Source organism: Cebus imitator, unplaced genomic scaffold (genome assembly GCF_001604975.1).
Source record: "Cebus imitator isolate Cc_AM_T3 unplaced genomic scaffold, Cebus_imitator-1.0 Scaffold380, whole genome shotgun sequence".
Lineage (NCBI taxonomy): Eukaryota > Metazoa > Chordata > Mammalia > Primates > Cebidae > Cebus > Cebus imitator.
The window spans coordinates 590,581-605,889 of NW_016107695.1; the positions used below are offsets into that span (position 1 = coordinate 590,581).

At 53.3% G+C, this 15,309-nt stretch overlaps 1 protein-coding gene across 1 annotated transcript in view; it reads left to right on the forward strand.

Annotated features, from left to right (window-relative positions):
• The window catches only part of THBS2 (thrombospondin 2), a 35,762-nt gene that overhangs the window by 14,229 nt on the left and 6,224 nt on the right, over nucleotides 1-15,309 (forward strand). Inside the window, exons 10-19 of the mRNA XM_037731067.1 lie at nucleotides 2,445-2,618; nucleotides 5,169-5,296; nucleotides 5,370-5,522; nucleotides 5,983-6,201; nucleotides 8,357-8,464; nucleotides 9,524-9,683; nucleotides 10,750-10,868; nucleotides 11,638-11,872; nucleotides 13,521-13,746; nucleotides 14,447-14,720. Of these exons, the coding sequence (XP_037586995.1) occupies nucleotides 2,445-2,618; nucleotides 5,169-5,296; nucleotides 5,370-5,522; nucleotides 5,983-6,201; nucleotides 8,357-8,464; nucleotides 9,524-9,683; nucleotides 10,750-10,868; nucleotides 11,638-11,872; nucleotides 13,521-13,746; nucleotides 14,447-14,720 (1,796 nt within the window). The remainder of the gene's footprint in view (nucleotides 1-2,444; nucleotides 2,619-5,168; nucleotides 5,297-5,369; nucleotides 5,523-5,982; nucleotides 6,202-8,356; nucleotides 8,465-9,523; nucleotides 9,684-10,749; nucleotides 10,869-11,637; nucleotides 11,873-13,520; nucleotides 13,747-14,446; nucleotides 14,721-15,309) is intronic.

A 15,309-nucleotide genomic window follows, 5' to 3' on the forward strand; every position in this document is an offset into this window, starting at 1 on the left:
TGGGGTGAGTGTGGGTGGGAGTGTGAGTAGACTAGGGTGAGTGTGGGGGGAGTGAGTGTGGATGGGAGTGAGTGTGGGTGGAGTGAGTGTGGGTGGAATGAATGTGGGGGGAGTGTGGGGGGTAGTGAGTGTGGTTGGGAGTGAGTGTGGGGGGAGTGAGTGTGGGTGGGGTGAGTGTGGGTGGGGTGAGTGTGGGTGGAGTGTGGATGGGGTGTGAGTGGGGTGAGTGTGGGTGGAATGAATGGGTGGGAGTGAGTGTGGATGGGAGTGAGTGTGGGTGGAATGAGTGTGGGGGAAGTGAGTGTGGGTGGGAGTGAGTGTGGGTGTGGTGAGTTTGGGTGGGAGTGTGTGTGTGTGGGGTGTGTGTGGATGTGAGTGAGTGTGGATGGGAGTTTGGGTGGGACTGAGTGTGGGTGGGAGTGTGGATGGGAGTCAGTGTGGATGGGAGTGAGTGTGGATGGGACTATGAGTGTGAATGTATGAATGGGAGTGAGTGTGGAAAGGAGTGAGTGGGTGGGAGTGTGGATGAGAGTGTGGGTGGGAGTGAGTGTGGATGGGAGTGAGTTGGGCTGGAGTGAGTGTGGATGGGAGTGAGTGTGGGTTGGAGTGAGTGTGGATGGGAGTGTGAGTTGGAGTGTGTGTGTGGACAGGACTGAGTGTGGGTGAGAGTGAGTGTGGATGGGAGTGAGTGTGGGTGGGAGCGAGTGTGGTTGGGAGTGAGTGGATGGGAGTGAGTGTGGGTTGGAGTGAGTGTGGATGGGAGTGTGAGTTGGAGTGTGTGTGTGGACAGGACTGAGTGTGAGTGGGAGTGAGTGTGGATGGGAGTGAGTGTGGGTGAGAGTGAGTGTATGTGGGAGTGAGTTTGGGTGAGAGTGAGTGTAGGTGGGAGCGAGTGTGGTTGGGAGTGAGTGGATGGGAGTGAGTGTGGGTGGGAATGAGTGTGGATGGGAGTGAGAGGGGGTGTGTGTGAATGGGAGTGTGTACTGGAGTGAGTGCAGGAGTGAGTGTGGATGGGAGTATGGGTGCGAGGGTGAGTGGGAGTGAGTGGGAGTGGGAGTGAGTGTGGGTGGGAGGGAGTGTGAATGGGAGTGAGTGGGTGCAAGTGTGTGGACGGTAGTGAGTCTGGATGGGAGTGTGGGTGGGAGTGTGTACGGAAGTGGGTGGGAGTGAGTGTGGACGGGAGTGAGTGGGTGTGGGAGTAAATAGGAGTGGGAGTGAGTTGGAGTGGGAGTGAGTGGGTGCAAGTGAATGTGGATAGGAGTGAGTCTGGATGGGAGTAAGTGTTGGTGTGAGTGAGTTTGGATGGGGAGTGAGTGGAAGTCTGGGTGGGAGTGTGGGTGGGGGTGAGTGGGGATGGGAGTGATTGTGGGTGGGAATGAGTGTGGGTCGGAGTGTGGATAGGAGTGAATGTGAGTGAGAGTGAGTGGGTGTCAGTGAGTGAGTGTGGATGGGAGTGAGTGTGGGTGTGAGTGATTGTGGGTAGGAGTGAGTGTGGATGGGGTGAGTGTGGGTGTGAGTGTTTGTGGGTGGGAGGGATTGTGGGTGGGAGTGAGTGTGGGTAGGAAGGAGTTTGGATGGGATGAGTGTGGGTGGGGTGAGTGGATGGGGAGTGAGTGTGAGCGTGAGTGTGGGTGTGAGTGTGTGTGGTTGGGGAGTGAGTGTGGATGGGGTGAGTGGACGCGAGTGAGTGGGGACGGGGAGTGACTGTGGACAGGGGACACCGCGGATGCACAGAACCGTGTCCCTGGAGTGACCTTTCCCTGAGTCTGGGCACCCCAGGGTCGGAGTTACAGAGCACTTGGCCCAAGGCGTCAGGGCTTCCCCAGGGAGACCTGGCTCAGGACATGCATGAACGTGCCAGGAGGAAGAGCGTGTGCAGCGGTTGCTTTGAGCTCTGCCCACGCCTCTTGGAAACTGCTTGTGGTGACGTTCGGTGTCACAGCAGGCTTCTGAGTGGAGGCCACCCTCCATGACTGAGGGACACCTTGGTGAGGAGTTCTGAGCTTCTCAGGATAAAAGGTGATGGGGGCTGGGCATAGTGCCTCACCGTGCCTGTGATCCCAAGGCTGTGGGAGGCTGAGGCAGGAAGATTGATTGAGGCCAGGAGTTTGAGACCAGCCTGGACAACATAGTGAGACCTTTGTATTAAAAAAATTGTTTTATTAAAAAGAAGATGTTTTATGATTTTTCTTCTAGAGACCAAGAGATCACAGCAAAGCTGCTGGAAGTGCTGTCATCTGCAGCAGTCCCCAAATCCACCAAAACTGTAACAGGCTTAGTGGTGCGATGACTCTCTGAACCTTAGTCAGCCATCCTGGGGAGAAACCAGTCTGTGGGGCTGCGCAGGGAACACCAGGCCCCACCTGCTCTTCCTTCGCTCAGCCAGCTGGCGTTCTCTGCCCCAGGCCTTGCTCTGAGCTACCCCTGCTTGGCTCTCCCCACAGTCGACGGCCGCTGGAGCCCCTGGTCCCCGTGGTCAGCCTGCACCGTCACCTGTGCTGGAGGGATCCGGGAGCGCACGCGGGTCTGCAATAGCCCGGAGCCTCAGCACGGAGGGAAGGCCTGCGTGGGGGATGTGCAGGAACGCCAGATGTGCAACAAGAGGAGCTGCCCCGTGGGTGAGTGAGGGGCGCAGCATGTGCTGAACCTCGGGCTTCATTCTCATGAAAAGTGCACAGGTGCTGGGAAACCACATGAAAAACACAGACAAGAAAAATCCATTTTAGTTTCACATGCAAAGATAACTGCTTTTCGCATCTGTTTCAGTCCTGCTGTATTTCTCATGTAAAAACAAAAAAGATGCCTTGTGGTGTGGCCTGTGGAATGTGGCTAGTTGTGTGCTGTGGAATGTGGAGTGTGGGAAGTTGTGTGGTGTGGAATGTGGTGTGTGGGTAGTTGTGTGGTGTGGAATGTGGCATGTGGTTATCTGTGCAATCTGAAATGTGGCACATGGGTAGTTGTATGGTCTGGCGTGGCACATAAGTGGTTTTTAGTGTGGAAAGTGGCACGTGGGTAGTTGTGTGGTGTCAACGGCATGTAAATAGTTGTGAGGACTGGAGCATGGCATGTGGGAAGCTGTGCAGTGTGAAACATGGCACGTGGGCAGATATGTGGTCTGGAACATGGTGTGGTGGGAACATGGCATGTGGGTATGTGTACTGTGAAACCTGGCATGTGGGTAGTGTGTTGTGAAACATGGTGTGTAGGTAGTTGTGTGGTGTGGAAGGTGGCAGGTGGGCAATTGTGTGGTGTGGAATATGATGCATGGGCAGCTGTGAGGTCTGGAATGTGGCACATGTTGTGTGGTCTGGAATGTGGTGCATAGGTAGTTGTGCGGTGTGTCAGCTGGAGTGTAGTTATGTGTTTTGGTCTTGAACATGGTGTGTGGGCAGTTGTGTGGTCTGCAAGGGGACACATGCTAGTTTTGTGTTGTGGAAGGTGGAACACAGGTAGTTGTGTGGTCTGGAACATGGCAAGTAGGTAGTTGCACAGTGTGGCACCTGGCGTGTAGTTGTGTTTTGTGGAAGGTGGTGTATGGGTAGTTGTGTGGGCTGGAATGTGATGCATAGGTAGTGTGGTGTGGAACCTGGGGTGTAATTGTGTGTTGTGGAACATGGTACATAGGCAGTTGTGTATTGTAGAAGGTGGTGTGTAGGTAATTACATGATCTGGAACATGGCACATAGGTAGATGTGTGGTGTGGAAGGTGGCATGTGAGTAGTTGTGTTATCTGGAACATGGCACATAGGTAGTTGTGTGCTGTGGCACCTGGTGTGTAGTTGTCTGTTGTGGGAGGTGGGAGTGAGTAGTTGTATAGTCTGGATTGTGGTGCGTAGGTAGTTGTGCAATGTGGCATGTAGGTAGTTGTGCAGAGTGGAAGGTGTAGTTGTGTGTTGTGGAAGGTGGTGCATGGATAGTTTTGTGGTCTGGAACATAACACATAGGTAGTTGTGTAGTGTGGCACGTGGCGTGTAGTTCTGTGTTCTGGAAGGTTGTAGTTGTGTGGTGTGGCATGTGGCGTGTAGGTAGTTGTGTAGGTAGTTGTGCGGTGTTGCACACGGCATGTAGTTGTGTGTTTTAGAAGGCAGTAGTTGTGCAGTGTGGCACGTGGCATGTAGTTGTGTGTTGTGGAAGGTGGTAGTTGTGCAGTGTGGCACATGGTGTGTAGGTGTGTGTTGTGGAAGGTCATTGTGTGGCATGGCACACGGCGTGGAGTTTTGTGTTGTGGAAGGTGGTAGTTGTGCGGCATGGCATGTGGCGTGGAGTTGTGTGTTGTGGAAGGTGGTAGTTGTGTGGTGTGGCATGTGTGTAGCTGTGTGGTCTGGAATGTGGCACATGCTGTAAGGTGTGGCATGTGGCATGAAGTTGTGTGTGGAAGGTGATAGTTGTGCAGCATGGCACGTGGCGTGTATTTGTGTTGTGGAAGGTGGTAGTTGTGTGGTGTGGCACGTGGCGTGTAGGTGTGTGTCGTGAAAGGTGGTAGTTGTGCAGCGTGGCACGTGGCATGTAGTTGTGTGTTGTGGAAGGTGGTAGCTGTGCAGTGTGGCACGTGGCATGTAGTTGTGTGTTGTGGAAGGTGGTAGTTGTGCAGTGTGGCATGTGGTGTGGAGTTGTGGAAAGTGGTAGTCATGCGGTGTGGCACGTGGCCTGGAGTTGTGTGTTGTGGAAGGTGGTAGTTGTGCAGTGTGGCACGTGGCGTGGAGTTGTGGAAGGTGATAGTCGTGCAGTGTGGCACGTGGTGTGGAGTTATGTGTTGTGGAAGGTGGTAGTCATGCAGTGTGGCACGTGGCATGGAGTTGTATGTTGTGGAAGGTGGTAGTTTGTGCGGCGTGGCACGTGGTATGTAGGTGTGTGTTGTGGAAGGTAGTTGTGCAGTGTGGCATGTGGTGTGGAGTTGTGTGTTGTGGAAGGTGTAGTTTTGTTGTGTGGCACGTGATGTGTAGTCATAATGTACATGTGCTCCTGTCACTCTTTGCACTTCGTCCTCCTGAGCAATGTATTCTTGGAGATGACGCCTCTTGATGATGGTGCAGTATCACACCGGAGCACTCCTGACTACACAGTTTTATGACAAGGACATCCCAGAGTGTTTGGTGGCACACAGGGCTGGCTTCCTTTTGTGCTGAGCAGGCTGTGTGGTTAACTCTGCTTCGCCTTCTTCCACCCAGATGGGTGTTTATCCAACCCCTGCTTCCCGGGAGCCCAGTGCAGCAGCTTCCCGGATGGGTCCTGGTCCTGCGGCTCCTGCCCCATGGGCTTCTTGGGCAATGGCACCCACTGTGAGGACCTGGATGAGGTGGGTGACCCCGCCCCGGGCTGTGGGTGCCATGGAGGTTGGGAGTGGCCTCTCACATCCGCTTGTCCCACAGTGTGCCCTGGTGCCCGACGTCTGCTTCTCCACCAGTAAGGTGCCCCGCTGTGTCAACACTCAGCCCGGCTTCCACTGCCTGCCATGTCCGCCCCGCTACAGAGGGACCCAGCCCACTGGGGTCGGCCTGGAGGCTGCCAAGACGGAAAAGCAAGTACGCAAAGCCCGCCTTCCTTTTGTGTTGTGAAAGTCTTTGGAAAAACCAGATGAGTCCAGAAAAGAAGCAGGAGAAAGAAGAGGAAGGGGTGACGTGGCCGGGAGGCATGTGGGAGGGGCTGGCCGGGAAGCAGAGCACCTGCAGGCTCAGCGGCTTCTCTCGCAAGGTTGCAGGGCTGAGCGCTCACCCAGGCGCCTGTGAGTGTCAGCCCACCGCCTCTCAGCTGTCAGCGGCATCCTTGGTGAGCCGCAGTGGAGGCTCAGAGACGATGGCCGAGTTGCTCTCAGAGCCTTGGGAACGACCGGCACCTCAAGTGCACGTCCAGAAAGCCCCTCCCGGTTCAGGACTCTCATCTGCTTGGGATGGGGCCTCCTGGGGCCCTCGTGCCCGACGCCCCCCTGACGCCTCCGGAGCCACCGTCCTGCCTGTTGCTAACCACACAGCCCTTCTCCCGCAGGTGTGTGAGCCCGAAAACCCGTGCAAGGACAAGACACACAACTGCCACAAGCATGCAGAGTGCATCTACCTGGGCCACTTCAGCGACCCCATGTACAAGTGCGAGTGCCGGACGGGCTACGCGGGCGATGGGCTCATCTGTGGGGAGGACTCGGACCTTGACGGCTGGCCCAACCTCAACCTGGTCTGCGCCACCAATGCCACTTACCACTGCATCAAGGTGAGGGCACAGGGTCGCAGGCACCCGGGGCCAAGGGGTCAGTCCTCCTCCAGGTGCCAGGGATGCTGCGTCCGGGGGGGAGCACAGCGAATTCGGAAGCATGGTGAATTTGAAGGGAGCATTTCTCAGGCCTCCTGTCTAAAGGTCACGACCACCAGGTTGAAGGCATCCCTGTTGGTCCCCTTTCTGGGGGTCCTTACTGGATGCAGCCACATCTTGGTGCTGCCCAATGCTGGATGCCTGGGAATGGCAGGCATCTCGGCCCGTATTCACAACTGCGTGTGTCACAACACCTGACGCCGTGAGCAGCGGGAGAGGCAGCCAGCTCCACGCTCAGCTCCAGGCTGTGCAGAGGCCGTGGTGTCTCAGGCAGGTGGGGACTGGCTTGGAAAGACTTAGGACATGGTTTTCTCCCCAAAGCCAAGCATGCTGCAGTAAAGGAGCAGCTCAGCTGGTGGGAAGGAAGAGCTCTGTCACAGCCCATCACAGGCTGGATGGCTTTCATGAGTACCATGGCCAGGAGGCTTAGAACAAGAGGAATGTGTTATTTCCCAGCTCTGGAGGCCAGAAACACAATGGCCAGGTGCTATCGGGGCGTTCCCCAGAGTGGCAGTCGCTGGGCTTCTGGGGCTGGTGGCTGCGTCACCTGGACCGCTGCTCCGCATTCATCCCGCTTTCTCCAGTGCCTTTCTGTCTGGAAACTTCTCCTGCCTGTCTTTGATAAGAACATCTGTGGTTGTGTTTAGGCCCCACCCAGATAATCCAGGATGAGGCTCCTTTCAAGGTCCTTGACCTGATTGCACTTGTTACCATATAGATGAAATTCACTTCGGCCTTATCAGGTGACATTCCTGGGCTCCAGACAGCAGGCCGTGGACATCCCCTGTGGGGACTGCCACTCAGTCCACTGCACAGGGTGTTCCAAGATGTTTCCGTGTAGTTTTATGCCTGAAGAAAGTCAGACATGTAAATGCCACAAACCGACACAAAATGTCATTTGAAAGTGTAAAGAGATTCCTGTATTTAATATTTAGTGATTCTCGTGAATTTTGTGTTAATTTTTCTTTCAGTCCCTCTTGATTAAAGATGGCAAATACTGACTGAAACAAAATATGAATACGCTTTAAAATCAATGGGGCACTGACCCCCACCTGTGTTACACCCCGTGGCCACCCAGCCTACCCTTCCCACAGCTCCTCACTTCAGAAGGTCACCTGCAGCTGACTCCATGCTGCTAGAGACATCCTGATTATTCTTTTCATTATGGTGGAATTTTAGATGAAAATTTAATGACTTCAAAAATGGTACATAATTTACAAAGTTACATATGTAAATATATAATTTATGAGAACAAAAGGTTTTAAAAGTGAGACATGACAAAAGGCCCCTGGCCTCCAGGATGGGACCCCAGGAGCTGCCTTCTGACTGAACGAGTGATGCGCTTTGAGCCACGGGGAGGAGACGCCCCTTGCAGCTCTTGTACGCGTGTTCATGAAGCTGAAACGGACGCTCTCCCTTTCCCTGGATCTTCAGTTCCCTCCAGCTGTTTCGTCCGCACAGCTCAGCTTTAAATTGTGGTGTAACTGGACTGAAACGAAATGAGTTTTTTTTCCCAGTTACGCATTACAAACTCACTGTGAAGGCCTAAGTTAGCAGAGAATTTCAAGGCCTCAGCCCTGGTTTCTGAACGTACCACATACACTTTCAAAAGACTCTTTTCTCGGAGATGTTGTAGGGGTCGAGGGTGAGACGTTTATAAGCTTTGGCTTTTGATTTATGAGTGGAAGTCTGTGGGAAGGAAAGGATCACCAAAGCCTCTTTTCTCTCCCACGTTCTCTCGGAGCAAAACCTTGTCATACTCTTGTGTCTGCAGCTATCTGGCAAAACCTCACTGGGATTCTGGGCTCCGAACACAAGTTGCTTCTGTCTCCCTCACGAGTGGTGGTGACATAATTTCCAGGGCAGGAGTTGAGAAGAAATGCCTCGCCTCTGGCCTCCTGGCCTCCTCCTTGCTCTCCCGGGAGCGTGCAATCCGACCCGGGGCAGACGGGGCATGCTTCCTCCTCAGCGCCGTGCTTACCTCATGTCACCTGCGTTCCTGAAAGAGACGCTTTCCAAAAGATTTTTCCAAGCATTCTTCCTTCCCCAATTGCAGGATAACTGCCCCCATCTGCCTAATTCTGGGCAAGAAGACTTCGACAAGGACGGGATTGGCGATGCCTGTGACGACGACGATGACAATGACGGTGTGACCGACGAGAAGGTAGGAGCGGCTCGTGCCGCGCACCTGCCCGGGTTCCAGGAGCAGCGGGGTCCGTGAGCAGCGCGGTCTGCAGAGGCCGCTTTCTACCCAAGGGTCTGGGCAACTGTCTTGCAAGCGTTTGTGCGTAAGCAGCTCCCGACGGCCACCATAAAGTCAGTCGTTTCAAAAGCAGATTTCCTCAGGGCGTGGGGCTAGCTAGAGTGTGCTGCCAGGAATGTTTTGAATAATTTTATCTACTTTCACTGCACAAAAATAGAAGACCTCCCCTCCTTCTGCCGAGGAGCCAGTGATGGGCAAGGCTGGCACCACCATGGGTGATAGACTTACCTTTATGGCAACATTTAAAACATTACCATTGTTCTGAGAAAACTGCCACAAACACAAATGGTTTCACATGTTTGTACACAAAACAGCTGTAGCACGAATGGATGAATTTTACTTACTGCCTTCTTACATCTGACTTTGATGGAGGTACTGACTCACTAATCCATCCATGTGTCTGATATTTACATATCTCTCCTCACCATGAAGTGTCTGGTATACCATTTTTGCCTTAGCAGTCTCCAAATTTTCAGCAAAAGACAGATGCATAAATAATGATAAAATGATTTGATATTGAAAAAGTATTTGGCGAGGGCTAACTGGCATTTTTTTTCTTTAGACGGAGTTTCAGTCTTGTCCCCCAGGCTGGAGTGCAGTGGCACGATCTTGGCTCACTGCAATCTCCACCTTCTGGGTTCAAGTGACTCTCCTGCCTCAGTCTCCTGAGTAACTGGGATTACAGGCAAGCACCACCACGCCCGGCTAATTTTTGTAGTTTTAGTAGAGACAGGGTTTCACCATGTTGGCCAGGCTGGTCTCAAACTCCTGATCTCAGGTGATCTGCCCATCCCAAAGTGCTGGGATTACAGGTGTGAGCCACCGGGCCCAGCCCTAACTGTCTTCTTTGATTTCCATATTGATTTTGATGAACTCTGAGTACATAACTTGTAAGCGCTAAAGGGCCCGACACACATTCCTATGATCCTTGCTAAAGTCTTTCCTTTCTTGGTTTCCCAGGACAACTGCCAGCTGCTCTTCAACCCCCGCCAGGCTGACTACGACAAGGATGAGGTTGGGGACCGTTGTGACAACTGCCCATATGTGCACAACCCCGCCCAGATTGATACTGACAGCAACGGGGAGGGCGACGCCTGCTCCGTGGACATCGACGGGGATGGTGAGTGCATCTGCCCCTTCCACACGGGCTCCTTTTTTTTTTTTTGCGATGGAGTGTTGCTCTGTTGCCCAGGCTGGAGTGCAATGGTGTCACCTCCACTTCCCAGGTTCAAGTGGTTCTCCTGCCTCGGCCTCCATAGCTGGGATTACAAGTGCGCGCCACCACACCCAGCTACTTTTGTATTTTTAGTAGAGATGTGGTTTCACCATGTTGATCAGGCTGGTCTTGATCCACCTGCCTTGGCCTCTAAAGTGATGGTATTATAGGTGTGAGCCACCCAGCCCGATGCATGCATTTAAAGGGTCACCATTGGAGGCATTTGCAAGCTTCATGTTTTCTTCTGAATTTAGATAAGCTCCTTTCATCTTTACACTACTGTAAGATGAAATGACTCATTCAGTTATTCCCATAGAGGCCCATGCTTATTCTGCCTTGCCTTTTCCCTTGGGTCAGGGGTCCCCGGCCACAGGCCCGCTCTGTGGAAAGCTGTGAACTTGGCGCCCTCCTCTCTCCGCCCCCAGCCTTGCAGTCCTGGGCCTTGTGCTTCTTCACAGTGTCTTCTCTTATGTTCACTCTTCATCCAAAAGTTCCAAGAAGCCACAACGTGTGTTCATCAAACGGAGCTTCCAGGAGCCATGGGTCTGTCCTGTGTCCTGGTCCTGGGATAGCCGCCTCTGCGCCCTTATTTCTAACTGTGTATTGGAAACTCCTCCCGCAGGGCTCAGTTAGAATAACGTGGGTATATCGTGGTTGCCTCTGCCACTGCTCCCAGTGGATGCTTTACCCGGACGAGCCCTGCAGCCCAGTGCCACCGTCACCACATGCCTGTTCCTTCTCTCGGGCGCCTGGAGCAGCAGGAGCTCGGGCCAGGCTCAAGTGCAGACTCGTCATATGTTCTTCCAGAATCTAGTAGTCTTTATATTTTGCTATATTCTTAGGCTTTTTATTATCATTAAATAAAAGTGTGACTGTAAGCAATTTAATGTGATAGGAAAAGTCGTGTGCTTTTTCTAAGCTCACCTGTTCTTCCTTCTGTTTTTTTTTTTTTCCTTTTCAACACCAACAGATGTCTTCAATGAACGAGACAATTGTCCCTACGTCTACAACACTGACCAGAGGGACACAGACGGTGACGGTGTGGGGGATCACTGTGACAACTGCCCCCTGGTGCACAACCCCGACCAGGTGAGGGCAGCCGCGGGCAGGGGGGTGGGGATGGGGGTCCTCATCAGAGGGACATGCAGAGCGACAGTGTGGGGATCACTGTGACAACTGCCCATGGTACACAACCCCCACCAGGTGAGGGCAGCAGCGGGCAGGGGGGTGGGGATGGGGGTCCTCATCAGAGGGACATGCACAATGACAGTGTGGGGATCACTGTGACAACTGCCCATGGTACACAACCCCCACCAGGTGAGGGCAGCTGCAGGCAGTGGGGTGGGGCGTCCTCATCAGCCCCCTGCATGGGGCCTTGGCCCTTTTGCGTGCGCTCCGCCAAGGCAGGACACCATGGCATTTTCAGTGATTTCAGTTGAAATCAATTGATCTCAGTGGCCACAGGCCACATGAATAGACGCCTTCATCTCATCAGCTGGAGCGAGGCTGTGCCTGACAGAATTCTCTCCTCATTTTCCTGATGCCAACATAGGATATATTATAGCAAATGGTGTAGGAAAGAGACTTAATTACCCAGTACTTCATGCTTTTCCAGTGGAGAAGCTCAGGCATCTTCCTTTAGTAAAGTGAATCCCTGTGGAGAGGTGGCCGAGGGTGGAGAGGTTCCTGGACCAAGGGTCCTGGGCCCAGTGCCGGTCCTGATGTCGGGGTCGGTGTGACCTCGGGCCAGCGCTGCCGCAGGACGAGGAGACGGCTCTCGGGCTCACGTCCTGCCGGCTCCTCTCCGCCTCCTCCAATCGGCGCTCCTCTGCTGTCTCCCTCACGCCCTCTCCCCCAGACCGACATGGACAATGACCTCGTCGGGGACCAGTGTGACAACAATGAGGACATAGATGAGGACGGCCACCAGAACAACCAGGACAACTGCCCCTACATCTCCAACGCCAACCAGGCCGACCACGACAGCGACGGCCAGGGCGATGCCTGTGACCCCGATGATGACAACGATGGCATCCCCGACGACAGGGACAACTGCCGGCTGGTGCCCAACCCGGACCAGGAGGACCTGGACGGTGGGTGCTGCCTCCACTCTGGGCGTGGAGGAAAACGGCTTCCGAGCAGCCGGCCAGGGCAAGATATGTGTGTGTGGAGATGGTCTCAAGTCTCCTGCTGGAAAAATGCGGTCGCTTTGGGCAAATTAAGCTGCCCGTGGGGCCATGCAGTATGAGTTCCTCTGCCCTGACGGCTCTGCACGTTCTCAGCTGTGTGCCTGCCCTTCAGCAGTTGTGCTGCCTCAAGCGCATGTGCGCGTCAGACGGCGGAGGAGAAATCCCTGCCTCCGTGTTACTTCCAGGATGTGATCTCCTAGAAGGAATGCTGTTACAAACGTAGGCTGAGTCAGGGGTTTGGTGTATGGGGCCAGGCAGGGGACATGGAGGACGTTTTTAAGGGCAAAGCAAACAACAGTGGCAGGAGTGTGAAGCAGAAGAGCTGCTTTGCTCAGTGGGGAGCATGGATAGGTGGCCGGTAGCCACCGGCGCCGAGGAAGGCGCTGGATGGGCTGCAGTCCTCTAAGCCAGCATCCCTGAGTAATAAACAAGGGCACAGCTGTGCTCCAGGGCTTCCGGGGAGGCTGTGAGAAAGTGGCCCTCGGATGGGGCCAGGCTGATGCAGGCTGCCTTTGTAAAGCACATCCTGGACAGACGGAGATAAGGACACGAGGGGTGTCTGAGCCAGCATGACTCAGAAGCATGTGGGAGATGCTGGGATCAGAAGGGCAGCTCCTGGGCCCTCCCTGAGCGGCATGAAGGGATGGAGCCAGCACAGGAAGCCTCAGCTGGACTCCACGCTCGGGCGGGCGGGAACTTGTTTCCCAGGCAGCATTCCCCCGAGGGTGGCTGGGACGGGTAGAAGCCGACAGGGAGAACAGCATTTTACCATTTCAGAATGCCCTGATACCAGCTTCGTGCCTGCCACACAACAGGTGGAGTATGCCCTTGAGCAGAAAACTAGTGGAAGAATATGATGAGATATTCAATCCAGTTGCCTTGTCTCCTTCTAAAACAATAGGCCATGTGATAGCTAATTCAGTACATTGCAATCTGCCTGTCAGGTTATCATCGTAGCCGTAGACTGATAGACTGGACACGTGTGGCAAATTCGTGGTCCCCCCATCTGCACCAGGCCCACCTCACCCCCACTCCCCACCATGCCACAACCCCACTGAAAACCTGACCACAAGGACCCCTAGACAGCGACGTCTGTGTCTTCCCAGGAGAGGCCATTTTAGTGTGAGTCCCGCTTTAAAGCCAAATAGACTGTAAGAGGCAAAGATGATTAAGGAAAGTCATAACAAACATTCAGAAAACTATTCACAAACACAGCTGAGAATGCAGGTTGACCTTGCTTGACAGCCATTCCGGTTTATCCCCTCAGCACTGGGTTTGGAACATGGTGAGAAATGGCTGTCTGTGAATTTGCTGTGCTAGCCTTTGCTGCATATTTACCAGGAAAACGTGAAAAGCTTTGAGGCTCTTCGCGGCAGCGAAGTCAAACGTTCTGGAGACTGCAGAGCACGAATCCACAAAGCACTGCAGAGCACTCAGGCTCAGATGCTCAGAGGACGATGCACTCACGTTTCTCAGACACAGAAAAGCAAATGGCAAACCACCGACTTTGCTTCTTTTTTTTTTTTTCTTTTTGTTTGTTCTTTGTGAATAGGTGATGGCCGGGGTGATATTTGTAAAGATGATTTTGACAATGACAACGTCCCAGATATTGACGATGTGTGCCCTGAAAACAACGCCATCAGTGAGACGGACTTCAGGAACTTCCAGATGGTGCCCCTGGATCCCAAAGGGACCACCCAGATTGATCCCAACTGGGTCATTCGCCATCAAGGCAAGGAGCTGGTTCAGACAGCCAACTCGGACCCCGGCATTGCCGTGGGGAGGCGCCCGCAGAGGAGGCAGACTGCGCTTTCAGATCCTGCAGGTGGGATGATGCGGTGTGGTCTTTCTGAAGCCCCCATCCTTGGTCTGTGAAACTGTCTAAATAATCTTGACAGGCGCATGCACCTGCCTCTCTGAAGTCTCTGAAATTTCAGTAAACCATTTTATCTTACAGACTTGGTCTATGAAATGGGACCTCATAACTCTCTCAGAACTCTTTAAGTTGAATCTAAAAAAAGTCTCTTCAATTACACTAATCTCCTGGTAAAAAGAGTCCAGTGGGGTGAAGAGGAGAGCCCACCCTGCCCACTGGGCATCCACTGTCAGATGGTCAAGCTGGAGATTGCCTGAAATGTGTTTCCTTTTTTTTTTTTTGAGAAGGAGTCTCACTGCCCCCCAGGCTGGAGTACAGTGGCACAATCTTGGCTCACTGCAACCTCCGCTCCTGGATTCAAGTGATTCTCCCGACTCAGCCTCCTGGCTAGCTGGGATTACAGACACCCACCACCATGCCCGGCTAATGTTTGTATTTTTAGTAGAGACGAGGTTTCTCCATGTTGGTCAGCCTGGTCTCAAACTCTTGACCTCAGGTGATCCACCCACCTCTGCCTCCCAAAGTGCTGGGGTTACAGGCATGAGCCACTGTGCCTGGTCACCTGAAAGGTGTTTCTAATGAAACATTATGGTGTTGCACCCAGGCTTTGACGAGTTCGGGTCCGTGGACTTCAGTGGCACCTTCTACGTAAACACTGACCGGGACGACGACTATGCTGGCTTCGTCTTTGGCTACCAGTCGAGCAGCCGCTTCTACGTGGTGATGTGGAAACAGGTCACACAGACCTACTGGGAGGACCAGCCCACACGGGCCTACGGCTACTCCGGTGTGTCCCTCAAGGTGGTGAATTCCACCACGGGGACCGGCGAGCACCTGAGGAACGCACTGTGGCACACGGGGAACACAGCAGGGCAGGTGAGCATGGCCAGCCCGGGCCACACGTGTCCTCGGTAACACTGTGCCATGGGGTGTTTCAGTGGCACTGGCCCATCCCGGAGACACCACTTTTGTTTTGATTAATTTCAACTCCAGGCTCATTCTAATAATCTTACTTTATTATAGACAGCATGCCTGAGGTTACAACTAAACGCAGTTGCTAATTAGCATTAAACACATTTGCTGATCCTCCTACAGATTAAACCTATTTTACTGTCTTCTGGAGATAGGCAGTGAGCCTAGAACATAACGATCAAACATATAATTTAAAAAATTTTAAAAATTATAAATAGGAAGAACTGAATATCCAAAACTTTAGGTATTTTGCCTAAGGTCCTGTATCAAGGAAAGAGAAGATCCAGACGTGAACCCAGGAATCTGAGGGTCAGGTTCCTGTGATCTCAAATCCTAGAATCTGAGGGTCAGGCACCTGTGGTCTCAAATCCAGGAATCTGAGGGTCAAGTTCCTGTGCTCTCATATCCTGGAATCTGAGGGTCAGGTTCCTGTGATCTCATATCCGGTAATCTGAGGGTCAGGCACCTGTGCTCTCATATCCGGGAATCTGAG